The 27,554-nt window shown below is 38.8% G+C and overlaps 1 protein-coding gene across 1 annotated transcript; it reads left to right on the top strand.

The window, feature by feature from the left end:
* Positions 1-796: 796 nt before the first annotated feature.
* LMAN1 (lectin, mannose binding 1) lies at positions 797-27,541 on the top strand. Its single transcript, XM_022584360.2, has 13 exons — positions 797-1,056; positions 4,280-4,434; positions 4,518-4,625; positions 5,618-5,679; positions 6,635-6,734; positions 12,673-12,796; positions 14,612-14,670; positions 15,079-15,211; positions 16,626-16,819; positions 16,952-17,022; positions 25,198-25,351; positions 26,916-27,037; positions 27,345-27,541. The coding sequence occupies exons 1-13, from the start codon at positions 819-821 to the stop codon at positions 27,379-27,381; spliced, it is 1,557 nt and encodes a 518-aa protein (XP_022440068.1). The 5' UTR covers positions 797-818; the 3' UTR covers positions 27,382-27,541.
* The last annotated feature ends 13 nt before the right edge of the window (positions 27,542-27,554 follow it).

Genomic DNA, 27,554 nt, shown 5'->3' with positions numbered 1-27,554 from the left:
ATCCCCATATCCCCTCCCTCTTCCGTCTCCCTCCCACCCTCCCTATCCCACCCCTCTAGGTGGTCACAAAGCACTGAGCTGATCTCCCTGTGCTATGCGGCTGCTTCCCACGAGCTATCTATTTTACATTTGGTAGTATATATAAGTCCATGCCACTTTCCAATTCGTCCCAGCTTACCCTTCCCCCTCCCCGTGTCCTCAAGTCCATTCTCTACGTCTGCGTCTTTATTCTTGTCCTGCCCCTAGGTTCCTCAGAACCTTTTTTTTTCTTTTTTTCAGATTCCATATATGTGTTAGCATATGGTATTTGTTTTTCTCTTTCTGACTTACTTCACTCTGTATGACAGTCTCTAGGTCCATCCACCTCAGTACAAATAACTCGATTTCGTTTCTTTCTATGGCTGAATAATATTCCATTGTTTATATGTGCAACATCTTCTTTATCCATTCACCTGTCGATGGACACTTAGGTGGCTTCCATGTCAGGGCTCGAGAATTCTAAAGTATGTTAAGAGGCAGGAGGAAGCTCCTGGCCTTCGGGTCTGCTCCTCCAACACTCCACATCAGGTAGGAAGGGTATGTTGCAGTCCCTTTCCCGCCCTGGGAGAGGATAGGAGGAGCGGGCGGACCCTGCCGCCCCAGGCCCCGCCCACAGATGCTCTGGGTCCAGCAGCCTCCTGGACAGCGGAGTCTGGGGGCGGAGCTCACCCTTGCCCTCGGGGTCCCCCGGGCTCCGCCAATCATGGAGCGCCCTGTTGGCCGGCGGCAGCGCCCGCCCCCTCCTCCTTCCGCCGGCCTCCCGTTTCCCAGAATCCAAGATGGCGGGATCCAGGCAAAGGGGTTCGCGGGCTGGAGCTCGGCCGCTGTTCTGCGCTTTGCTGCTGTCGCTCTGTCGTTTCGTCGGGGGCGACGGCGTGGGAGGCCACCCGGCAGCTGCCGGCGCCACGGGCACCCCAGGCGCGCAGCCACATCGGCGTTTCGAGTACAAATACAGCTTCAAGGGACCGCACCTGGTGCAGAGCGACGGGACCGTGCCCTTCTGGGCCCACGCGGGGAGTAAGCCAGGGCAGAGGTCGGGGGGCCCGGGTCCCCTCCCCGCCTTGAGCCTCCTCCTCTTCACCTTCTCCCCGCTGCACCCCGTATGCGCGGTGGAGGGGACCTTTCTCAGCAGCCTCGCCTGCACGCCGGCTCTGGTCCGCAAGGTTCCCTCCGCCAGCCCCCCAGTCTTTCCCACATTCTCTCCACCCGACCTTCCTCCTCCCGTCTTTGATGTTGTCTGTTCTTTCCGTTTGGGTTAGAGGTTTTTCCGTTAGTTCCCGCACTTCCAGGTACTAACTTGAGCTCGCTTCTGGGCATCACGTCTCACCCCAACGCCACGTCTCCTCCGAACCTGAGACCTGGTCTGGCAGCCCTCCACCTTCTTTCCCGCTCCCCCTCGGCCCTCCCCTGCGTTTTCTCCTCTGGTGTTAGCAGTGGGTAATGCTCCAGTTTGTACCCGATGCCCCCTGACGGCTTTAGAGGTGGCATGTGTTGGCTTTAGAATAATCTTTAAGTCTTTATGTCACAGGACATTCTTCTCACCCTCTTGGAACTGTACGTTAAGTTTGCCTTTCTCAGTGACTTGGTGTGGTCTTTGATCTTTTCTCTTGTATTAACACAGTAGGTAATTTAATAGTCACACTCGTTGCTTTATTTAGTAGAAGAAGGGAGGGGGGTTATTGACTGAGAACTTGAGGCTAAGAATAGCATTATATATACAGCTGTTTTGGGGTTTTTGTGGGGGGGGGAATTGAAATAACCTGTGCGCCATGTGTTACTGATTTTATGTGTTTGGCACTGTTAAGCACTGTTAGTGGGTAAGAGAGCCTTGCTAGCTATTTACATATGTGAAAGAAAACGTATCTACTTTAGTGCCGATGTGTCACCTCTGACTAAGGAATCAGCCGTAGCACTTGGCATGCTGTAAACTCTGTTCAGTGACCATCAGATGCAACCTTTGAAACAAGTGGCAAATGCCTTTATCTGGGGTTAGAAGCACTGGCAGTTTGAATTCCATCTTTATGTGTTATTAAGTAATCATTTATGTAAGGTTTGTATACATCGTTTTAGATTGTCGAGTGCTTGAAACAAAATGTTCCATTTCTAGAAAGTAGTTGCTGAATAGGAAGCACACTTTTAGGAAGTGCTATTTCACTGAAATTAATGTATAATTAAAAGGCATAAATTTCAATTTGACTTAATGACCAAGTCATTAAATATTTGAAGTAGAGTGCATTTTGTTACTCAGCGGACATTTATTATGTGATCACTCATCAAGGGTATGTAGCTGGGCAACTGTTATCAAGGTAGCATTGTTTTAATACACAAAGACGATGCAGGTGTGCCAAACACAGGTTTGGGGGATTTTTGTTTCTTTTCTTGGAATGATGATGAATTTTTCAGCACTGGTGGTAAATGTGTTGACATTTTTTCGCTTCTGTCATTCTCCATTGCCGGCTTGCTGTTCTTTTTCTCACGCTCACACCACATACATCAGCCAATTAGGAATGTTAATGAGCTACTTAAATTAGTCACATTGACTTTCTTTTCAGAACCTATAACCAACTAAACTTTTCTGCTGCAGAAATGTCAGATAATGTACCTGGGTGAATGAAAGTTGTATGGCTACATTGAATTTGAAATAAAGAGATTAGAATTTTAGCTAGTGACTTTTCTGTCTGTTGACTCTGGGAATCACTGCTTATGGGTATCCCTTGCTTTCATTATCACTGTAATTTTTACAGTCTCACAGCTTTCTTAACTCCACTGATCATTTTTTCCCCTTTCATTTTGCCCTGAGATCCATTATTTAAAACAATTTTTTTAATAGAGAAATTTTTAAGATTTAGTTTAAACGTGTCCCCTTACATCATCCCCAAATTAAGACCAAATCTATGGTGTTTCTTTTTCTTAACCCTCATGTTCTTTTGTACTGTCAGTACACATCCTTGGGTCCATAAGGGCAAAAATGATAACAGCAATTTGTAAGCCTTTATAGCTCTCAGAGCTCTTTCACCTTCTTCATGCTCTGATTAGATCCTTGGTAGGCAAGGCAGGTGTTATCTGTTTTATAGGTGAAAAAATCTGATGTTCAGAAAGATTAAGGTTCTTGGAAGAGGTTACCTAGTGTCCGTAGAATAGTACTCAAATCCAGGTCTTCTGATTTCTATATCCAGTGCTTTTCCTGTGATGACTGCCCCAAACCTTTACGTGTTTGAAAGTCATGGTGACAAATAGTGGCTGAACTTACTAAAATATCTCAACTTGTCTTTTAGTCAATTTTTCCTACCTGTAAAGAAACAATACAGTTATGTCCCAGTGTGGATGTCAGAATGTCAGAACTGGTTAATATCTGAAAAGGTGTGCCAGAATTGTCCAAATATAGACCTCATAGGTGCTTTAATAATTATCTAGTCCAATAATAGGAACAGCTAACATTTATTGAAATATTTATATGCACTTATATGCCTATGAGGTTGTTAGAGAAATGGAGTAACTTGCCTACGATCAAACAGCTAGTAAGTGAATGGAGGTGCAGGCCATCATTTTAGGGATCACTGTTCTCTCTGAGAATCTCCTGATGCTGAAGAACTGATTATTGACTTGAAATTCAGTTGATTGACCCTCTCCCTAGAAGAATGTATATATGCTCAAAATTCTGCATATAACTTCTAGGGTGTATATAAGTGATTGAGCCCAGCCCCTTCATTTTACAGGTGAACATATGGTGAGCCCGAGAGAGTAAGAGAATTATTTGCTCAAAGTCACACAGCTGAACTGAGACTAGGAATAAGTCTCTTGATTCCTAGTGGTATGTTCTTTTCACACTGTTTGAGATTTCTAACATTTGTAAACTGGTAAAAAAAAAAAATACAGTTTTAGAAAAGAAAATATGCAAATTTTTCAGGTGTTTGAAAAAGAGTATCATGAGAATTAAATAGTTGATTTGCCTTTCAAGCTGTAGTTTCCTCCCTGCTGCCCCTTGAATTTTTAGTGTTTGGTTGCAGCTTTAATTTTTTTTGCAGAGATATTGCACTCTTCCAAAGATAGGAGGGGGGTATCAAAACCCGCTAAAATTTAAAAGCTGAAACTGTCAACATGAAATTTTTTCCTAACAAAGTTACCATACAGGTAACTGAGTTAAACTTAGGTCTCAGTAGGTATATGTAACAGTTTGGTGGTGATTCATTGAGTTTTATCTAATTATAACAAAACTTTTCTTCCCTGATTTCTATTCTAGATGCTATTCCAAGTTCAGATCAAATTCGAATAGCACCATCTTTAAAAAGCCAAAGAGGATCGGTGTGGACAAAGACAAAAGCAGCCTTTGAGAACTGGGAAGTTGAGGTGACATTTCGAGTGACTGGAAGAGGTCGGATTGGAGCTGATGGCCTGGTACGGTAATTTCTTTAACTTGGAAAATTTGTGTAAATGCATATACCACTAGTCTCTAAATGTCCCGTGTTATGTATTTACAGGCAATTTGGTATACAGAAAATCAAGGCTTGGAGGGTCCTGTATTTGGATCAGCTGATATGTGGAATGGTGTTGGAATATTTTTTGATTCTTTTGACAATGATGGAAAGGTATATTTGTTTTCAGAACTGTTACCCATTTTAATATGTTTGCTAACAAAGTTAGGCTGTGAACAATATAGCTTATTTAACACTTTTGTCAGTTTAATAGTAGAGGACTCCCCAAACTCTATTTTAAGTGTGATGATTAGTCTTTACATAGCTGGGAATTTATAAATTTAAAGCTGGGAGTTCATGATTTGTCATGTACCAACTTGAGGTAACAGTGGAACCTCAGGTCTGAGAACTTTTCAGTACCCACCTCCCCATCACCCTGTTTATGCTTAATAATTTTTTTTTTTTTTTGCGGTACGCGGGCCTCTCACTGTTGTGGCCTCTCCCGTTGCGGAGCACAGGCTCCGGATGCGCGGGCTCAGTGGCCATGGCTCACGGGCCCAGCCGCTCCGCGGCATGTGGGATCTTCCCGGACCGGGGCACGAACCCGTGTCCCCTGCATCGGCAGGCGGACTCTCAACCACTGTGCCACCAGGGAAGGCCCTATGCTTAATAATTTTGATGGATCAGCATGAGTCATTTAGATGTAGGTGGTTAGTGTTTAGAAGATTATTACTGTTTGTTTTCATGAAAATGTGTGCATAACTACTAGCTCACATGTTGATATGTTTTCATATATGTTAATCACACTTTTTGATCAGCCGATTTCTCTAAAATAGTTAAGAGCAAAATGTACTTATGAATTGGAAACATTAACTTGTGCTTTAGCAGCCCTAAAACTGATGATCATTGTTTCATTTAGTAGTTTGTCCGCTGATTATCCGAGGTCATGATTAGCAATTTAAAGGAGAGCTTTAACGTTGAGCTTCTTGAATGCTGAGGCCGTGTTAGTCCTCCTGTTACTGAGCTCCCATAAGTCCCACACCAGTCCCATGCTCACAGTGTCCTAGGATTTTAGAGGTGTAAGAAAACTTACATAGCACACACAGAATGATCTATACTTCTTTGGTCTAAGGACTTTAAAACAAATACATTCTCTTTATTTATAGAAAAATAATCCTGCAGTAGTGATTATAGGCAACAATGGACAAATCCAATATGACCATCAAAAGTAAGTGTATATTTTTTACATTATTCCTGATTTCAGCTTCCTTTTAGAAACCTTATAGAATATATTGTTTCAAATCTGAACATTTTCCAGATGAAGTAATATTATTCTTTTCCTTGAGATGATTTTTGTAACTTAGTGGAAAGGTCTTATCTTAATTTGGTTTTGTTTTAAAGTTCTTTCTGCGGACCACCTAGATTTCAAACATAAAAATGTGTTGTAGTTAACCTGAAATTAAATAGTACCTTTAAAGGTTGATAAAACATTCCTGGCTCTCAGTGATAACAATAGTTATGTTTTTTCATCTTTATTAAGAGGGATCTTTAAAAAATAAAGTTCAGAGCCTTAACCAACCTAATGACTAAGCAATGTGTGCCATGTCATTCAGCCTTTGTATTGCTGTATTGAAAAGATTCTCAGTGGGCTACAAAACTTCCGAGTGTTCAGTATATTTATAATGTGTATGAATCAGGTATGTACATTTTTAATTTTCACATGTTTGTTGGGGGGATTACCTTTTAGCCAGTGAGTGAACTGTAAGAAAAATACTTTCCTACCTTAGTGATTTGTAACTCTGGTAGTTCATCATGACCACCCATTGAAATATTTAAACAAGAGGTCCAAGCCTCCCCCTTGTGATTCTGCTTCAGCTGATTGAGGGTGGGATCTAGGAATCTGCGTTGTTGAAAGCACCGTATGTGACTCTGACCCTGCCCTAGTCTTGTGGAGAGGAAGAGTATCCCTTCCCCTTGCCGGCAGGCAGCCGTGGTAACGTTGGCTCCTTTTGTTATCCAGAGTCCTTGGTGTTTTCTGCATAAATAACTTCAAATATCCCAAGCTTTGTCATAACTTGATTTTGTTTTGACCTTTCTGGACATTAATCATTTTAAATAGTGAGTTTTTAACATATCGAGAAGCTTTAAGTTTCTTGTTTGTCTTCCTTTCCCTCACACTATAGTGATGGTGCTAATCAAGCTTTAGCAAGTTGCCAAAGGGACTTTCGTAATAAACCCTATCCTGTCCGGGCAAAGATTACGTATTACCAGAAAACATTGACAGTAAGTAACATGCATTTAGAGATAATCAAATGAACAATATTCTAGTATGACTTCTCATTCTGAATCTTTGATAGAAATCCAATGCATTTTAAATCTGGATATTGTTCGCATACTCATCAGTGTTACTCTGAGAGAGCAGAGGTGGCTTCAAAGCTCGGTGTAAGTGGTCATGTGTTGTCAAATTTGCCAGTAGGTTTGTGTTTAGTCGGTGAATGTTTAGGCATTCTGCTGTGTGCCACACAAATATGAATAAGACAAAGGTCATTTCCTCCAAAGAGCTTGTCTAATGGAGGTGACATTATGTAACATTATGCTTATGTAATGTTAGTATGCTATGTGGTAAATTTAAGGGATCAGGAGCTTAGAATCCTGTAACTCTGTCAGGCTGGAGAGGTGAAAGTCAGGAACAGTTTCTCAGAGTTGAGCTGCACCTTGAAGGAGAAGTAGAAGTTTCCTAGATGGAGTGCATATTCCAGGCAGAGAAAACAGGCATCGGGACTGTTAAAAGATTTGGGAAAGGCAAATAGTTGGTGTGGCTGGAGGATAGAGGAGATTTGGAGAGTGAGGTTGAAAGGTTGACAGTAACAAGTCTCGCAGCCCTCTGTGTAGTTTATCCCGTAAGAACAGTTTATAGAGTTTTAAGCAGGAATGTGAAATGATCAGGTTTACAGTTGAGGAAGATGACTTAGGCAGCAGTGTTTTTATAATGGTATTTGTGAAAGGAGCAAAAAATAGGATGATTTTAGCCTTCTTGCTGTAAATGAGCCACGACCTGTACTTGGTACTCTACATGCAGTTTCTCACGTTTTCTTTTTTCTTCCAGTTTTATTGAGATATAATTGACCTACAGCGCTGTAGAAGTTTAAGGTATACAGCATAACGATTTGACTTACATACATCATGAAATGATGACCACAACAAGTTTAATGAACATCCATCATCTCATATAGAGAATTAAATAGAAAAAAAAAATTTTATATTAGGTTAGAATTTTTATATTAGATTAGAATTTTTTATTAGATCATATTTCGTGCATGATTTCCAAACTGAAATAAAACTGCACATGTAAAATAAAATTTAAAAAATAAAATAGTAATGTCAAACTTTCTTTTTCCTTCTGATAAGAACTCTTAGGATTTACTCTTTTAACCATTTTCATATGTAAGACGGCAGTGTTGATTATACTTACCATGTTGTACATTACATCCCTAGTACTTATGTATCTTATAACTGGAAGTTTATCCCTTTTGACTGTCTTCATCCAATTCTCCCACCCCCATCCCCTACTGCTGGTGTCCACAAATCCAGTGCTATATGTTTGTTTGTTTGTTTGTTTTTCAAGTAAAATTGACCTATAACACTATGTTAGTTCCTGGTATACAGTGCAGTGATTCAGTATTTCTGTACATTTCAAAATGACCACCGTGATAAGTCCAGTTATCTATCACCATACAAAGATATTTCATAATTATTGACTGATTTCCCTACACTGTACATTTCATACCTGTGACTCATTTATTTTGCAACTGGAAGGTTGTACCTCTTACTCTTTCTCACCTGTTTCTCTCCTCCCTGCCAATTCCCTCCCCTCTGGCAACCACCTGTTTGTGCTCTGTGTCTATGACTCTGTTTTGTTCTGTTTGTTCATTTGTTTTTTAGATTCCACATATAAGTGAAATCATACAGTACTTGTCTTTCTCTGTCTGACTTACTTCACTTAGCATAACACCCTCTAGGTCCATCCATGTTGTTGCAAATGGCAAGATTTCAATCTTTTTATGGCTGAGGAATATTCTGTTGTATATATGTACTACATCTTTATCCATTCATCTGTTGGTGGGCACTTAGGTTGCTTCCATATGTTGGCTGTTGTAAATAATGCTGCAGTGAACGTAGGGGTGCCTATAGTTTTTCTCATTAGTGTTTTCATTTTCTTTGGATAAGTACCCTGGAGTGGAGTTGCTAGATCGTATGGTAGTTCTGTTTTAAATTTTTTGAGAAATAATCTCCATGCTGCTTTCCATAGTGGTTGTAGCAATTTACATTTCTGCCAACAGTGCACAAGGGTTCCCTTTTCTCCACACCCTCACCAGCATCTGTTATTTGTTGCCTTTTAGATAATAGCCATTCTGAACAGATGTGAGGTGATGTCTCATTGTGGTTTTGGTCTGCACTTCCCTGATGATTAGTGATGTGGAGCATCTTTTCATGTACCTGTTGACTATCTGTATGTCTTTGGACAAGTGTCTATTCAGATCCTCTGCCCATTTTTTAATCTCGTTGTTTGCTTTTCTGATGTTGACTTGTATGAGTTCTTTGTATATTTTGGATATTAACCCCTTGTCAGATATATCGTTTGCAAATATTTCTCATTTATTCCAACAGCCCTATGGGGAAGGCATCCTCGTTTTATAAATGGGGAAATTGAATATGGGAGAGTTTAAGTAACTTGGACAGTGTCTTACCACATAAGTAACAGAACTGTGATTTGAACCCAGCACAATTTTAGCGGCAAGACTCCACTTGTGGTCTGAACGAGGGTAGAGGAAAGAAGAGATGATTAGGAGGTGGAGACTACAGAACTTAGTACTAGTTGGCTTGGGGCTGGGAGAGTGAATATAGTTGTGGAGTCAAAGATAGTTCCTGAATTTCTGGCCAGTGTTCAACTAAATGTTACCATTAACTAGCCAAAAAGCAGCACGTTTCTTTGTGTTTGAGGGAGGAGTGGGAAGGCAGACAGTTGGTAAGGAGTTTAGTTGTAGACAAATTGAGTTTGGGTTAATATTTAGGTTAGGTGGATATACCCAGCAGGCAGTTATAATAACTAAGTTATAATAACTAAGGTCACTAATACCATGTGAACATTGCATTTTTAACAATACCATCAGTACCTGGTTATATAATGCTTATAAGTAAAGAATATCTTGTATACATTTTTCTTTTCCCTAAATCATGAGCCAGCCTTGCACTCCTTTGTATAAACTCTGAAAAAGACAGTTATTTGGAAAACTTTGTATTGGCTTACTCTTAAATTCCAAACTAATTTAGAGACCTCAGAATAGAGGCACTGTCCAGTCTATTATGACTAACTTGGATTTGAGTTCTGCTGGAATTATTATACATCCTGTACAGTTTCATCAGGGGCATCAGTAGGTCATGCTTACCTTCATGTGGCAGAACCCAGATACCAACCATGGCGAGTACAGACACGCACCTGAGCACACAGATCACAGGGAGGCTGCCTACACGACCCCACGCAGTGAGGCCGTCAGCCCTACCAGCAGTTCGCAAAACAGTAATCCTGCAGAACACCAAAAAAAGTTCCGTGGTCAGATAAGATTGGGAGGTCTGTGCATACAAGCACGTTAAAGACGCTGGGAAGTCCCGAAATAAAGAACCTTTATTAAACCCCTCATTCTTTAGGCTTACTGGGCCATGGAATTCTCTTTTCACTTCGTATCTGTGAATGTCTATAGAGCCAGTGTTCTGAAGAATACATTTTAGAGAGACTTGGCAGGACATCTGGTTGTGACTTAACAGTCCTAGCCTTCGTGTGCTTGCTCCGTCTGCTGCCCCTTCCTGTAATACTCTCCCCTTTCCTCTCTGCCTGGCAGAGTCGTGCTCATTCTGGAACATACTAGTTCAGGATCTCTTTCCATCAGATTTCCCAAACATCAGCTCGTAAGGATCTGTCTCTCTTAAACTCTAAGTGTTTTTTTTCCCTCTGGTGCTTATTTGCCCTTTAAAATATGTTGTCTTGACTTGCTAGTTAATTATGGTTTGTATGTGTTTTCTCATCAATATGGTTGTACACATCTCAGTGCAGGCACTATATCCTACATTCCTCATACTCCCTAATACTGTGCCCGTGTTTAGTACTCAAGAAATGTTTATTAAATATACTTACATCTTTAGCTCCCAGTTGTTTGAGCTTTGGAGGGAAAAACAAAGCAAGGGGAAAAAGAAATGCTGTTAGTGGAGGAAATATGTCAAAACAAGATATTATACACTTTTTTTTTTTTTGGCCACGCCGTGTGGCACGTAGGATCTTAGTTCCCCCGACCAGGGATCAAACCCACGCCCTCAGCAGTGGAAGCGTGGGGTCCTGACCACTGGACTGCCAGGGAATTCCAAAACAGGATTTTAAATACTGCAAGCATGGTATTTAACAACGGGTCGAAACTGTAAGATGAATAAGGGATGTTATCTGTAATCTCAAAGAAGCATTACTGGTATTAATCAGTGGATATATTGTACCTGTACAGTCACAGCCCTAAGGTTCCTCCAAACTCATCGTGCAGTGAATATATTGTACCTTTTTTTTGTTTGTTTAAAGAATTAGAACTGGATAGTAAATACTTCTGATGGATTTTCAATTTCTTAGGGCTCAAGGAAAAAATATTGAAGAGTTGAAAGTTCTTAGTATTAATTTTAGAATATGATTAACTTAACATTTCTTTTTTTATCTCTCAAAGGCAAATGTCTTACTGATCGGCGATTTGAAAGACTGTAGGAGAATCAGTTGTACATGCTATAAACTCAAATAGGAACATTACTGAATAGAGGAAACAGAAATATTAATATTGGTCAATAAATGGCAGGTGATTTTTAAAAAATTGGTAGGAGTTCCCATGTTGCCATCCTACGTTATATAGAGATTAACCCTTCATATTGCCCTGTCCCTTACTCTTTTGCTAAAAATTTGGATCAAGTACTGTCACATTTTACCTGTATGACTTTGTCTTAAGTGTCACTAATGAAACTTTGCATCTGGAGGTAATGATAGAAGTGCCCTTACTCTGGTGCCGTGTACCTACTCCCTTTGCTTCCACTCTATCTCGCTGGCTCTTCTTTAGGGTGGGGCTAGTGGTTGGGTTGCTAGAAGTGGAAGGTATTGAAGAGGCCAGATCACTGCTTGACTGGGCTCATGAGAAGAATATTCATGTGCCAGGTGGATTCCTGTGCTTGCTTAGATTCCGAAGTTCGTTTAAGACGTGTAGGGTCATTATTTCAAAAATACATTCTGCAGCGTAGAAGCTTATGTGTCTTTCTGTTTTTTTCATTTTCTGCCTTTTTTTGTCTATATGACATGTCACTTTTGCTGACTCTCTGCTAACTTAGTACAGTCCAGTTACCCCCTATTTTTTTTTTTTTTTTTTTGGCAGTATGTGGGCCTCTCACTGTTGTGGCCTCTCCCGTTGCGGAGCACAGGCTCCGGATGCGCAGGCTCAGCGGCCATGGCTCACGGGCCCAGCCGCTCCGCGGCATGTGGGATTTTCCCGGACTGGGGCACGAACCCATGTCCCCTGCATCGGCAGGTGGACTCTCAACCACTGCGCCACCAGGGAAGCCCACCTCCCTAATTTAATGAAGAAGAGTTCACTACTTGCTGAGGCAGTCTGTTTAATTCTCAACTTGCTATAGTAAAAATTGTCAATTTAACTTATTCGTTGTAGCTCTGTCACTGGAGTTTCAGACCAAGCCTGATCCCTCTTCTGTAGGAACCATTCAGAGAAAGTAATCATGGTTGGTTCCTTAAGTCTTCTCTAGAGAAGGTGAAGCACATTCTATTTTAGAAAGATTTTCATGGAAAGTTATCAGATTTTTATTTTTAAGCCTTTGACACACAGTAGGGCAAAAACCATTTTCTGAAGTGAATTATCTCATTGTATAATGATCCCAAATAAGCGAGTTTATTTAATGGACAAGGGATTACAGCTTTTAAATTTTTTTTATTTTCATTTTTTCTTCCAATTTTATTGAGATGTAATTGACATACGACACTGTAAGTTTAAGGTATACAGCGTAATGATTTGAAGCTCATAGCTTTTTGTTGGTTATTAGACCAAATATAAAGATCAAATAGTCATAAACTGACTGCTTGAAATTCATTTTACAAGATCTTTGTAAAAGCTATAGCTACAGTTTGTCTTTCTAGGTAATGATCAATAATGGCTTCACACCAGACAAAAATGATTATGAATTTTGCACCAAAGTGGAAAATATGATTATCCCTGCACAGGGCCATTTTGGAATATCTGCTGCAACTGGAGGTCTTGCAGGTAAAATCTTGGTATCTTTTAATATTGAAAGGTTGTGAATTGAATTTTATTGGGAATAATGTATTTTGGAGATGGGTAGCGTTGTTTGCTTTTAACCTTTTAAGACTGGTTGTAACCTTCCATGATCTGGGGTGCCAGTCCTTTGGGTCTCTTGGGACTGCTGATCCTCTACTTTCTGTAGGTTTACAGTTGGCTGGGGCTGTGTGCAATTATGTAAATTAGACTGTCAGTTTGGGTGTGATATTTTATAGTGAAGGAGACATTTAAAAGGTTAACTGCCAAGTGTTTTAGGATCCTGAGAGCTGTCACAGCACATTTAAATGAATTTGGTAGCCTGAGGAAATATTATTGGGGGCTAAACTTTAAAGAAGACGTACTTACCCTTTTTTTTCCATGAGTGGTGATAAATGAACTTATCATTGGATGTTAACACCATCTTGTGTTCATATTGTATAATATTTTTATTATTTTCAAATATGTGAATTTTTCCTTACAATAGAACAAGGAGGGAAGGAGAAAGGATAGATCATATTTAACCAATTTTTAGGTGACTTGGCCAAATCTTGGATTAAAGGGCTTTCTAAAGATCACATGGCCAATAAATCAGACCCAGGCAGGACTTGGTTTAGATTTCTGGCTCCTGGGTCTAGGGCTCTGTTAACACTGCATGACTTCTCCTAATGTTACCTAACCTACACTCTGGTATTACAATTTTCTCTTTAATCTGGCTATATATCTAGATCTCCATAAAAGTAGCAGAAAGCAAAGAGATTGCTGCAGTGAGAATTCATCTGTCTTGCTTTGTGGATGTGACACTAGCCAGGATGAGTATTGTAGTTCGATGTTATGAGGTTTGATCTGTTAGCTGTTTTTAGCTTAAACAGCTTGAAATGAATTTGATTTTTTTTTTTTTTTTTTTTTTTTTTTTTTTGCGGTACGCGGGCCTCTCACTGTCTGTTGTGGCCTCTCCCATTACGGAGCACAGGCTCCGGACACGCAGGCTCAGCGGCCATGGCTCACGGGCCCAGCCGCTCCACGGCATGTGGAATCTTCCCGGACGGGGGCACGAACCCGTGTCCCCTGCATCGGCAGGTGAACTCTCAACCACTGCGCCACCAGGGAAGCCCCTAATTTGATTTTTTAATATGATTTTAGGTGAAATGAAATCTGTATGAGGGAAACAAATATAAATAATATATAGAAAAGTAATCATATTCTAATCGAGATGCTTTGGGAGTAACAGGAGATGCTATTAGTAATGCCAGGGGAACACAGATAAATCAGGACTGTCCCAGTAATCCAGGACAGAGCAGTGTCATGGTTAAAACAGGAACGTAAGGCTGGGACTGATAAGTACTATAAGAAAGGTTCAGAGACAGATAGGAACAGGAAATACCTGAAGAACAGGATTTTGTCTCACTTGACTGGGACGCAGCGCATGAAGGAGATTTGTGGAAAAATAAAGGAGGATCTTGCTGCCAGAATTAGGAGTTTGGACTTGTTTTGACCCTTCATTTGTTTGTTCATTCCCTTATCAGACATTTATTAAACATCTATCATGTGTTAAGCACAGCTAAGTGTTCTGGTTTAGGATTTTAAAAAGTGAATTCTAACCTAGTTCTAATATAAGTCAGATGAATTTTTGTCTCTAAGCTCACAGAGCACTGTTGCCTTTACCAAATTAGAGCAAATTTTTGTTGTTTCCCTTATTGATTATTATTTTAAAGCAACAGATGTCTATAAAGTAAATTCACAACCATAAAAATAATCTATTACAGAACTTTTTCAGATTTTTTTTTTTTTTTCACTTTGTAGATGACCATGATGTCCTTTCTTTTCTGACTTTCCAGTTGACTGAGCCTGGGAAAGAGCTGGTAAGTATACTCATTTTTTTCCAGAAGTTTATCTGTAGTTTAGTGGTACTGCCTCGTAGCTGAAAACTTGAGAAGACTGACTTAGGTTTGGATCTTGTTTCTGCCAGATATTGCCATTATGACCTGGTACAAGTTACTTAACCTCTGTAACGCTCCATTTCTTCACTGGTAAAACTGAGATGTTTGTACTGGCCACCTTAACGTTGTAAACATTAAAGACACTGCCCTCTGGCAAGCACTCAATAAATGGTAGTGGCTATTTTTATTTTTTGTTGTAATATTAGTAGCAAGAGTAAATTAACCTTTCACCTAGTGGTAGAGTAGTTAAAATGAGAAAAAGAACATATACTGAGGTTTATTATTTTCTTTTTAATTTTTTTAATGATCTATTCTTAAACTCCAAAAAAGCCTACACCAGATAAAGAAATTTCTGAGAAAGAAAAAGAAAAGTACCAGGAGGAATTTGAGCACTTTCAACAAGAATTGGATAAAAAAAAGGAGGAATTCCAGAAGGACCACCCTCACCTTCAAGGGCAGCCTGGTGAGTTGGAGCAGAGCTGTCCTCCGCTGCAGCAATAGCTGTGGCGCTTATGTGTCACCCGGCACTTCATTCATTTTATCTTCGCTCTGTGATCTGGCACATTCCAAGTAATTTCGAGAAATAATTTTTAAACAAATCTTCAGTCTTTAAAGGGCTCGGAGATTGATGTTTTTACCGGGAAGAGTATCGCTTAGTGCAGTGTGCAGTCGGGAGTACCTGGATGATGTAGACAGTGAACCGTTGGAGTGTAAGCTCTGTGAGCGCAGGGGTCTTTGTTTGCTGTGTCTACTTCTGTGTCCCCTAAGCCTAAAAAAACAACAGCGGTGCTGACGTAGTAGTTGAGACTCAGTAAATATTGGTTGAGTAAATATTTGTTGAATGAAATCGTCCAAGGTTTATTTCTTTCCTTTTAGTGACACACAATTACCTTATAATATAGAGCTAACACTTGAAAACTATCAAGACTTGCGAGAGTAACGTGAAGTAATTACCGACTCCTCTTACTACTCAACAGAATTCTGGACATTAAAGGTTGAAAATTTTAAAATATTAGTCTAAGCTAATGTAATTAAGAACTTACATGGGCTACATGTCAAAAACAAAACAAGATGAGGCCAAATAGAGGGACTATATATAATCTGCTAACTTTTATGATCTCGGTTCCCTATGAGCACAAATGATCAAGGCTATATTTAATAAAGCCTGGGCTAGCTTTTGAACTAAGTAGTGTGTTAATATAAATGATTAGCAGTGTGATTCAGATTTAATGAAGATGAAAATGAAAGGTAAGTTTTATTTTTTCCTTGGGTTTGTTTTAAACATCGCATATGATTTGTGAATATATCCTGAAGCTTATTGTAGTAAGCGTTTGAATGAAACGATCTGATTTAAGCATGGTCAGGAATAAAAGGAAAATCAGCTGTTCTCAACTCCATTTCTTAATCTTTTATGTAAGTAAAATGCATAAATTTTAAGAAAATAGTTTGATGAATTTTGACAAATGTGTATACCCCTTTAACCATCACTCAGATCAGTATATAGAATATTTTTATCACCCCAGAAAGTTCCCTTACCTCTTTCAAGTCAACCCCCTTCCAGAGGCAACCAATTAGATTAGTTCTGCCTGCCCCTGTAAATAGAATCACACAGTCTATTTAAAAGACAAAATAATTTTTAGGTGAAAAAATTCAGACCTAATTTATAATAAGTATTCAACCACCAGAGATGGTGAAAACAATTAGTAATTTAATCACGATTGAATTAATTACATGCATGTTTAACACTGTGGGAAGATCATAACGCTGTGTTGATGATGTTCTTATTCTAGTATATGTTAGTGCTTTGGTCACTTACAGTAATTTGAAAACTATGTGTAGGTGATTCTAATAATTTTGATTTGTAATTTCCATTTCAGCGGATGAATTATTTGAGAGTGTAGGAGATCGTGAGCTGAGACAAATCTTTGAAGGACAGAATCGTATTCATCTTGAAATCAAGCAGCTGAACCGACAGTTAGATATGATTCTTGATGAACAGAGAAGGTATGTCTCTTCCTTGACGGAGGAGATCTCTAAAAGAGGAGCAGGAATCCCAGGGCAGCATGGACAGGTGAGCTTTGAAAATATGCAGATATGCCTTAGTTATTAGCCTTTGGTGGCGGAGAGGTAGAAAAGAAAAGCTGTATGTTCTGTAGAACGGGGATTATTGAGCTGGGTGGTCATCTTTTGTTTTTTTCTCCAGACCACTCAACAAGAACTGGATACTGTTGTGAACACTCAGCATGAGATTCTGAGACAAGTAAATGAAATGAAGTAAGTATACAACAGTAATGTCTGAGTATTGCGTGATACCTTTATCCTAAATTCATGACTTCTCTAGATATGCAAGCACATTATTGTTGTAAGACTGCAGCATGAGTAAGAGTCACGTTCTAGATTATTTTCTAAATAGGGGAATGTAAAGTATACGGGGACTTTTGATATTTAGGAAACCTGTCTAAATTTTTTTATTTGTTCCAAGCTAGAAAAGAAAAAGATGCTTTAGCATCTTAAAAAAAAAAAAAAAAAGGTTTTGTCACAGTTGTTTGACAGCATTTGTGCATTTCTAAAATATAAAAAGAATATGGGTAATACACAACAATCCTAGGATAAATAACTGGAGGAATAAGCATGCATAGTATTACAGGTCTGTAGAACAAACATACCTGATGCCAGAACTTCTTTTTGATGGAATGAAACCATTTTGAAGGAAATATGCTATGTGTGACTCCCTCTTTTTCATCCTGTGTTGTACCCTAAGAGAGCCTGGGCAAAGGGTTGCTGCAGAGAGGAGACACTGTGTCCTTGGAACATTGAATGATAGGTTTTTGAAAAGGATTCACTTATCAGATAATTAGCATTCAACACCTGAAGCAGAGAAACAGCCGACATGTCACATGTCATAAGCTAATACATTAGGGCACTGCCCCAGCCAGTACAGCCCTTGACAAACTAGAATGTTAAGGTGAGTTCTTCAGGACTGGAAAATTAAACCGAATGAGGTTAAACAGAAGGCGATAACATTTAACACCTAGAGGTTACAGGCAGCCTAACTTGTAACTGCAAATTTGTATTTCTTTCAGTTGTACTGTTTGGCACTTTTTAAAAAATCTTTAAGTTTTTTAAACTCATGATTAAAATATTTATGATGTTAACTGAATAGTTAAACTGTTTTAGAAACAGACCAAATCAATATAACATTTAAAAAAATATTTTGATCTAATTTTAGACTTTAGACATTGCAAGAAAAAATAAGGACATATCCCTCATATATCCCATGTATCCCTCACTTATCTTCCCCCTGATGTTAACATCTTACATAACCACAGTACAATTGTCAGAATGGAGAAATTAACATTGGTACAGTACTATTAACTAAACTAATGATCTACTCAAATTTCACCAGTTTTCTACCAGTGCCTTTTTCGTTCTAAGATCCTATCCAGTATTGCACGTTGCATTTAGTTATTTCTCTTGACTTCTGCAGTCTGAAATAGTTCATATTTCCTTGTCTTTCATGACCATGGCAATTTTCAAGAACATTGATTAATTCATTGGACCAATTTGGTTCCTCAGTTTGGGTTTGTCTGGTATTTACTCATGATTGGATGGAGGTTCTGCATTTTTGACAAGAATACAACAGTGCATCATGTTCATGATGTTGGTATGTCTTATAACTGATGATGTTGGCTGTGATCACTTGGATATTGTTGTTTCTTCCCGGTTTCTCTACTTTAAAGTTACTATCCTTCCCTTGGTGGTTAATAAATATTTGGGGAAAGATACTTTGAGTCTTTGTAAATATCCTGTTTCACTTTAACCTTTGGCTCACTAATTTTAGCATCCATTGATGTTTTATCTGAAACAAGAATGTGGTGTTTACCAAATGCTGGTTTTTCTATTTCCATAATTCCTTCTATATCTACTTACTGGCATTCTATAAGGACCACTCCTCCTTCTCCCCCATTTATTTATTTAATCTACTTATATCAGTGTGGACTCATGGATTATTTATTCTGTGGGTTATAATCCTGTACTATCATTATTTATTTTGTTGTTCAAATTGTTCCAGCTCTGGTCGTTAGGAACTCCTTCAGGTTGGCTTCTGTGTTCTTTCAACAAACCCCCATCTTTTTAAAATATTTCTTTACTTTCTGGTACTGTAATATGTTTCAAGCTCATCTTGTATTTTCTGTGCCCCAGCTCTAGAATCAACCACTTCTCAGTGAGCCCTGGTTCCTTTTATTGGAGAAAAGTATTTAGAAACCAAGATCTGGGCACTAGGTATACTCATTACTACTGGGGTGCCATTGCTTCTAGGCCCTCTCAGTGGGCAGGTCTAGGGAATATGTGAATGTATACTAATCACACATATACACATATTTTTGAATCCCTTACTCTACATTTGTATACCACGAGATTATACAGATACTTTGGTTGGACTGGACTGAACTGAAAACTGAAGGGCTGATTTTAGCCTTCCTCCTTTCCCTATTTGAAAATTGTTTCTCCAAAAGGGAGAAACCTGGTTCTTATCTATAATGTATTTACTTATTGGTATAGTTTTAGTGTGTGCATAAAGTATACATAAAGTGGTTTCAAATTATTAAGCCATATCCCTATGAGAAACACATATAGTGATGGATTTATGATTTATGTAAAGCTCCTTTTGCCTCTAGCCTTACAGTATCTAGTCCAGACACCATTTTCCAGGTAGTTAGTTTAGTTCTCTTCTTCCCTACTCTCTTCAGTATGGTTATGATATTCATTTATAATACAGGTAGGTTTTTTGTTAGTGTTTGCACTTCTCCTACGTCCTGGTTGATTTTAATTGTTTATATTTTGGGTATATGAAGGGTATGTGAATGCTGTGGTTCTAGGGGCCGGAATATATTCATTGAGGTATCACTTCCTCTTCATCACTGCTGCCCCACTTCCATCCATTCTCTCCTTCTTTCTAGCTCTTTCCCATCCACCCCCTGTTGGTAACTCATCCCATTAATTTCTGGTTTGTTCTTCCTCTATTTCTTCTCCACATGTGTATTTTCTTAGATCTCCTTCTTTCTGATGTAAATGGTAGCATGCTTTAGATACTGTTTTGTGCTTGCTTTACTTAAGAGTAATACTAGAACATCTTAAGATTCAGTTAGTGGTTAGCAAAGCCTAGCCATCCAGTTGTATTATCCATGCAAACACTTACTTAGGGTAGCTAGCAATCCATGTAAATTCCCCCTTGTTAATGAAGGACAAATGTCATGCGTGCAATAAGTTAATGTAAAAGCTGAACTCAAATTTCTGAATTTGTCCTCTAAAGCTTTTTCTTCTGAATAAGCTTCAGAAAAAAATGCAAAGAGATAGGAAATATTTGCCTTCCATAGAAAGGGTGGTTTGTGTCTTCATGGATTTTCACGCTCTTAGGGGATCATAGAATTTTTTTTAGCAGAAGCATGTAGTTCAGTTGTCTGCAGTTTACAGAAAGAGGGGAAAAGGCTCTGAATGATAAAAGATCATGATATGAAAACAGAACTAGTACTCATTATCTCTACTCTCAGGTGCTATTTTTAGCATACCATAAGTCCTTGCCAATTTTTATTTAATTATAGAAAATTTTAAACATACAAAAAAGTTGAGGCTAATATAAGGGCCTTCTCTCAGATCCCCATCACCCAGTCCAGCAGTTACTAATAACCAGATTTTGTCAGCCTGAGCCATTCATTATAAAGTGCCTCCATCAGCCTAAGTTTTAGCCAGTGATGGCCGTAGCCTAAATCCATCATTTCATTAGAGGTTGAAGAAGGATGACACTCTTATTCTAAAATTCCCTCTCCATGTAAAAAGAATTTCTCTGATTACTTACTTGTTATCCTGAAATAGTTCAGGAAAGGCAGGATAAATACTTGATTCTTTTTTATCATTTTTTTAGAATAACGAGTTGGTCCCCTGGCAGTGACCAAGGTTAAATGATGAGATAGTGAGAGGTGATGTTTGTTTGATTGTTTTCCAACTCGTGGAGTTTAACATGTTTTGCTGTTTTACATTAGTCTTTATAATTGATGTTCAGATTGTTTCGTCTTTGGGCGCTAGCTGTCCCTACAGGTTAGCTTCTGCATCCTTTTGATGCAACCCCAGTAGTCTTTGGTAGCTTCCTTCCTTTCAGGTGTAAGACTTTCCAGGTTTCTCTTGTACATTTCTGTCCCACACGTGTCAAAGGCATTTTTCTTTGGAGCCCTGGTCTTTTAGTGAGAAATGGTATTTAAGGACAGTGTCGTGCTTAATGCTACTGGATTGTCATTGCTTCTGGGCCTTTTCAGTGGACAGAGTTACTAATGTTCTTTGAACTTTGCTATTTGTATGTGTTGGCTGTGTTATTAATTGGTTGTAATTTTTTTTAATAAGTTCTTTTTGGTGAGCAGACAGCATTTAGCATTTCATATTTACCTTTACCAGATTTTTTGAATACCTATTGCATTCTGGGTACTGTGCTAGGCATTTTCACATGAATATTTTCACATATTCTTCTGGGATCTTGCTCCTAATTATCATCTTCTGTACCTTCAGCCTGTCCCTGTAATATAATATTTAAGCTATTCAGTGATCTTTATTCATTCTGTATCTTCACCACTTTCTTCAGGCCCCATAACTCAGCCTGCCATTGACATTCTCCCTGGGAGATGACATTGTCTCCTCCTTCACCTCCTCTTTTGTGCTGCACCCTCCCTCCCCAGACTTGTCTCCATCTGCACAGCTGTTGTCCAGGCTAGTCCTTAGCCCTGGATCCCGTTCTTTCTACTTCTCTGACCCTTGCTCTTTAGTGATCCTTTCTCTGTCTTCTACCTTTAACTTACACCTCATACAAAAGGGCTTGCTCTTCCATTATTGAAAACTAATCAAATAAAACCTTTAATTGACACTTTCTATTATTTTTACTATTGCTTCTCTTTTTCCTTCCTTTTTAGTGAGTTTCTAAAAAAGTAGACCAAACTGCCTGTCTTCGTTTCCAAACCACTGTAATTTGTCCTGAAAGCACCAAACTGTTCTTTCTGCAGTCAGTGGTGCCCTGTAATGAGTACCTTTCAGTCCTCATCCTGCTGGACTTTCTGTAGAAATTGACACCTTTCCCACCCCCTCTATCTTGAGACATTTTTTTTCCCAAGGCTTCTGGCATACCACTTACTCTTGATGTTCTCGGCCTCTGCTGCTTCTTAGTTTTCTTCATTTGTTGGTCATCCTTCCATTATTCCTTAAAAGGTATTTTTTCTCTGGTGTTCTATCCAGCCCTCTTCACTTGACCTATTCCCTAAGCTACATATGCCCTCCTTCCGTCACAATCCCATCCTCACAGAACCCTCCTTTATCCTTTAACATTCAGCAGTGGGTGCCCAGCTAAGTTAAATGCATCTTTCTTCATAGAACTCTAGATGTGCCTCTATCACATTGCTCTCCTGCTAGTCTATTAGTCTCAGCAGGGCAGGAATTATATTTTTCTTGCACAGTTTATATCCCTAAAAATTGCCTGGCTCGTAACATGTAGCAAATAAACATTAGCAGAATCAACAGGCAAATGAATGAATGATGACTCAGTCTTTGTGTATTCAAAAGACATTTATGTATATATAAGCAAGTTCATGCTCTGGGAAGCAATATTTTAAAATGCAGATGTGTGAGAAGGTTGTATATTCTGGGATGCTTTATTCTTGGTAAGTATTTTAGAGATAGTAGAATATAATTCTTAATTTGGGTTTAAGTGGAAAAGCTTAGACTCACATGAATTTCCTTGAGCATGTATGCCATTCAAAGAAGTTTTAATCAACAGATGTCATTTATTCAGAAAGCACTTGAGCTATTTTGTAGCAAATTTTTAACTCTTCATTGCTCGTGTAACTCAAGTAGAATTTTTGAAGATTTTTTTATTATACTTAACATTCAGCCTGACCTACTAAGTAATTTTAATATTTGAGTTCCTTTTTTTTGTTGTTTTCTTCTAGCAAAGCTTTTATTGATAAATTTATTTATTTGTTTTTGACTGTGTTGGGTCTTCGTTGCTGTGCATGGGCTTTCTCTAGCTGCAGGGAGCGGGGTCTACTCTTTGTTGCGATGCGCAGGCTTGTCATTGCGGTGGCTTTTCTTGTTGCGGAGCACAGGCTGTAGGCGTGCGGGCTTCAGTAGTTGTGGCGCATGGGCTCAGTAGTTGTGGCTCGCAGGCTCTAGTGTGCAGGCTCAGTAGTTGTGGCGCACGGGCTTAGTTACTCCGCGGCATGTGGGATCTTCCCAGACCAGGGCTTGAACCCATGTCCCCTGCATTGACAGGCGGATTCTTGACCACTGACCCACCAGGGAAGTCCAACTTTTATTGATACTTTTTAAACCAAATTTTACTTCAAGGAAATAAGGTAGATAACTTATTTATTCATTCATCCAAATTGCACTGTAACTGTTGAAGGCTGTCAGAAAATCAGAGACATTACTGTTCTCGCGTAGCTTATGCTCTATGAGGGAGAAAACCCATATACAGTATTCCCTTCATATCCATGGGATTGGTTCCAGGGCCCTGCAGATACCAAAATCCAGGGGTACTCAGTTCCCTTATATAAAATGGTATAGTATTTGCTTATAACCTCCTGTATACTTTAAACCATCTCTTGATTTCCTATAATACCTCATATAACATATTGCTATGTAAATAGCTGTAAGTACAATGTAAATAGTTGTCTGTGTGGCAAATTCAAGTTTTGCTTTTGAGAAGTTTCTGGAATTTTTTTTTCTGAATATTTTTGATCTATGGTTGGTTGAATCCGTGGATGTGGAAACCACAGAAAAGGAGGGCTGACTGTATACAGATACAAAGGAGGAAAGTATGTGTGATGTTTAGGGAATGGTTGCATTTGACAAGGAAGCCTCACGGAGAGGAAAGTATAGAGGAAAGGCAGTAGTTTGAACTGGCCCTTCCATTTTAGACCCTCCCTCTTGGAGGGAAGGGCCAGGACTAGAAGAAGCATCCCAGACACAGAGGCTTTATGTGAAGGATATTCTCAGGGAACATCAGGACCAAGACAGGTGAAAGGGAGTAGTAATACTTTCAGGTAAACTGAAATTCAGATATGTTCCTTTCTTTCTTAATAAATAGCCCTGTTACATTTCTGCCATTATTTAAAAAAAAAAAATTGTAGTCTCTTACACTATCATGCTTACAGACTCATATTCAAAGGGCGTACTCAGTGGTAGAGCTCTTTATCTTACATCTGAATAGTGGAATCACATCTTACATGGGGATTATATTCTGAAGTCAGAGTGTAAGGTAAAATGTATAAAGTCAGAATTACCCTTCAAAAAAGATACCATGGTGGAGATTACCACACCATTGCTCAGTATGCCAAACAACCAGTTTTTCCTTCATATCCGAAACAGATAGATGTTCTTTAGTTGGTTTCTGGTTGAAGCACTAGGTTTGTATATACGGGATATCTGATAGAACTGTAAAGAGAAATTGAATTATTGATACATTTGTCTTACGAGTCCCTGAGACCGCCTCTAGATTCTGTGGTCTTCTAGAAGTGCTTACTGAACTCAGAAAAGCTGCTGTACTCACAGTCATGGTTTATTGCAATGAAAGGATATATAATAAAATCAGCAAAGAAAGAAGGTGCATACAGTGGAGTTAAGGAGAAACCAGGCACAAACTTTCAGTTGTCCCCTCCCAGTGGAGTCACATGGACAGTGTTTTTTCCTCTCAGCAGTGATGCGTGACAACATGTGCGGAGTGTTGCCAACCAAGGAAGTTCACCCAAGCCTTGGTTTCGGGGTTTTTTTTAATTAGGGGTCAGTCACATAGGCATGGAGCACCCACATGACTGACCTTAACTGCTCAATCTTCAGTCCCCCTAGAGGTCAGACTGGTACTGCAGCCTAAGGCCCCAGGCAAACAAACATAAATCATATTGTTGGCCTGGCCCAAGGCCCCAGGTAGACAGAGACACTCTTAACAGGCAGGATATTCCAGGGGCATAGAGATTATCTCCCAGGGGCTAGTCATGGGCCGGGTCTGAAAACCTTTGGAATGTGCGGGGTTTGGGCAGCCCAGGCCTGATGGGTTAATCCTTTACTGCACAACATTAAACACTTAGAAAGATTTAAGCTCATTAAGAGTATCATCCATTATGTTATTCAAGCCATTTATAATATTGTTTTTAACACAAATTATTTAGTATTATTCTCTGTGGTTAGACAACCTTTAGTAAAAGATAAAGGCATAATCTAGTTTTTATAAACTATTTTCTAATCTTGAAGACAATTTTTTAAAATACTTATTTTGTTTCTGGGGTTTTTTTTTCTTTGTTTTTTTTTAAAATGATCTGATGCATTGGGTTTAGAAATATATCTAACCATTTGAAATCTCTGACTGTAAAAATCATCTTTCTAGTGATTCCATTGTAAAAGGATTTTCTATTTCAGGAATTCCGTGAGTGAAACTGTCAGACTGGTCAGTGGCATACAGCATCCTGGATCTGCAGGGGGCATTTATGAGACAACCCAGCACTTCAATGACATCAAAGAGCACCTCCACATAGTGAAGCGGGACATAGATAGCTTAGTGCAGCGAAATATGGTAAGCTCTTTTTTTCTTCTAGTTTATGATTATCACAGTCTTCTTTTGGAAAGGAAAACCACATATTCCACTGAAAATATTTTAACTTTTAAATTAATGCCAGTGCTCCTTCTTAATATTCAAGGTAGAATTACTCCGTATGATTCGAATGTCTACGTGCTCCATATCATGCTTCCATAGCCTATTGAATAGAATTTTTTAAAAAATAAATTGCTATTCCAGTCAGTGGAGTCATCACAATCTCAGACTTTTTTTGTTCTAGGTTCTTTTCTATAAGTTCTCTTTTAAAAACATGTCTCTTGTTATCAGTAATGATACCTTTAAACGGCTCTGAACAAGGTAAATGTCTCTCGACACACCCATTTGTTAGACAGACGGGCACCAGGTAATTCATATTTCTCTGTCTAGGCTGTTCAGGAAGTGCAGATCTAAAACTGGCTGACAGATAGCAGCTTTCTTTAGGCAAGATTTTTGTTTGTTTCCAGCTACTTTCCTGTATTACTTGGTTCATTTCTTAAAGTTTTATTTTATTTACTTTATTAGGTCTTTTTTGGAGTGTAAGTCCCATCTACATTTTTGGAGATAGGCAATAAATATTAAAAATAGGTAGCATATTTTTGAAGTTTAACATGCATAGGAGATATTATTTAGAAGACAGATCCCTGGAACTTTTAAGTTTCTTCCTAACTTATTTACTGGCTTTGAAAACCCTTATAAAATTCACAAATGTTTGTAGCGTTTGCCTCTTCCCTTCCAGTTTTTCAAATATAGCTTAATAGTTTTCTTATTGACCATTTTACCTCCCATCCAAAGCATTGTCATCTATTCCCTTAGTTCTATTTGAGTTTATTTCCCCCCAACTTTTGCCTTTGTTGCAACGGCCAAGTTGATGCTGTGGGTAGTATATATCAATACATAGTGAAGACCTTTGTCCCATAGGTGTGAGCATATTGAGAACAACTAACCTTAGAAGCCATTCTGTCTGGATACCTTGATGAAATCTCTGTCCCTGGTATTTAATTACTTGCTTGTAATAAAATGAATCATCATGGAAATAGGAAAAGAAACGTTTTCCAAGATACTAATTAGTGATGTTGAATGTTAGGAGATTGGGGCGGATGAGAGCTGAGAAAAGGCCATTATTTCTGTCAGGTAGTTCACTGGTGGGGCAACTGTGTAATTGTGTGAAATAGAACACTTGAGAGTGAGGGTGCTGCTATTAATAATTGCTCTAGTACAGCAAGTATAAACTGGGAGTGTCGAGGGAACTGGTGACCTGTGACCTTCAAGGACACCAAAATCATTGTCACTGTGATGAAGGTAGAAGCCAGACAGCAATGAGTTAGTGACAGGACAGAGAAAGAGTGGAGGCCTTCCCACGTTGCCTGCTCTTTCAAAAAGTTTGGTGGTGAAAGTTAAGAGGGTGGAAGGCAATTATGAGATGAATTAATGAAAATACTTGAGTTTATACAGTAAGTCATGAGTTTTATAAAGATTTCACATTTATTTCCTTTTCTAAAATACTGATTTGACTAATTGTAATAGAAAGTTCTTTGCCTTATAGCCAGCAAATGAAAGACTGAAATGTCCAGAACTACCGCCATTTCCATCGTGTCTATCTACGGTGCACTTTGTTGTATTTGTAGTGGTACAAACGGTGTTATTCATTGGTTATATCATGTATAGGTAAGTCTCTAAAATTTGACCCAACATTTTTCTGTATTTATTTAACTTGAGATATTCAATAAGGTTATCAAGGTCCATAATAGAACTTTCAATACCTATAAAATTAGGTTCATACAAAGCAAATATTATGTCTAGTCTATTTCAGTTCACATGGGAATACACGTGTAGGACATATGTTTATCTTCATGTATTTCATACTTCAAAAGGCATTTTTAATTTTATGCAATCCTGTTTCATTCCAATGTAAAGTGTATAGAACTTCTTTCAGTTTGTTTTTTTGTTTTGTTTTTGTTCTCTTTTTCCGTAGGACTCAGCAAGAAGCAGCTGCCAAAAAATTCTTTTGACCACCATTTTCATATGTGTACATCATGTATGTATGTACAAAATGTCTTTTTGAGGGAATTTAAGTATTTAAATTGCTTCGTAGTCTAAATTATTAAATTTTGTATAAAATAACTGTTTAAACATTGACTTGAATAAGAATAAACCTTAAAGACAACCATATGTAAATTTGTGC

This window comes from Delphinapterus leucas, chromosome 14 (assembly GCF_059928025.1).
Source record: "Delphinapterus leucas isolate spDelLeu-1000000601 "Yukka" chromosome 14, BTC_Dleu_Yukka2, whole genome shotgun sequence".
In the NCBI taxonomy this organism is placed as follows: Eukaryota; Metazoa; Chordata; class Mammalia; order Artiodactyla; family Monodontidae; genus Delphinapterus; species Delphinapterus leucas.
The sequence above is the reverse complement of the archived record's forward strand: the minus strand, read 5'-3'. Positions and strand labels throughout refer to the sequence as shown.

Excerpts from the sequence above, each read along its gene's own strand:
- LMAN1 (XM_022584360.2), top strand. The coding sequence starts at position 819 with ATGGCGGGATCCAGGCAAAGGGGTTCGCGGGCTGGAGCTCGGCCGCTG. Across the intron at positions 6,735-12,672 it reads ATTACCAGAAAACATTGACA|GTAATGATCAATAATGGCTT; the intron begins GTAAGTAACATG and ends TTGTCTTTCTAG. Across the intron at positions 17,023-25,197 it reads AGACAAGTAAATGAAATGAA|GAATTCCGTGAGTGAAACTG; the intron begins GTAAGTATACAA and ends TTTCTATTTCAG.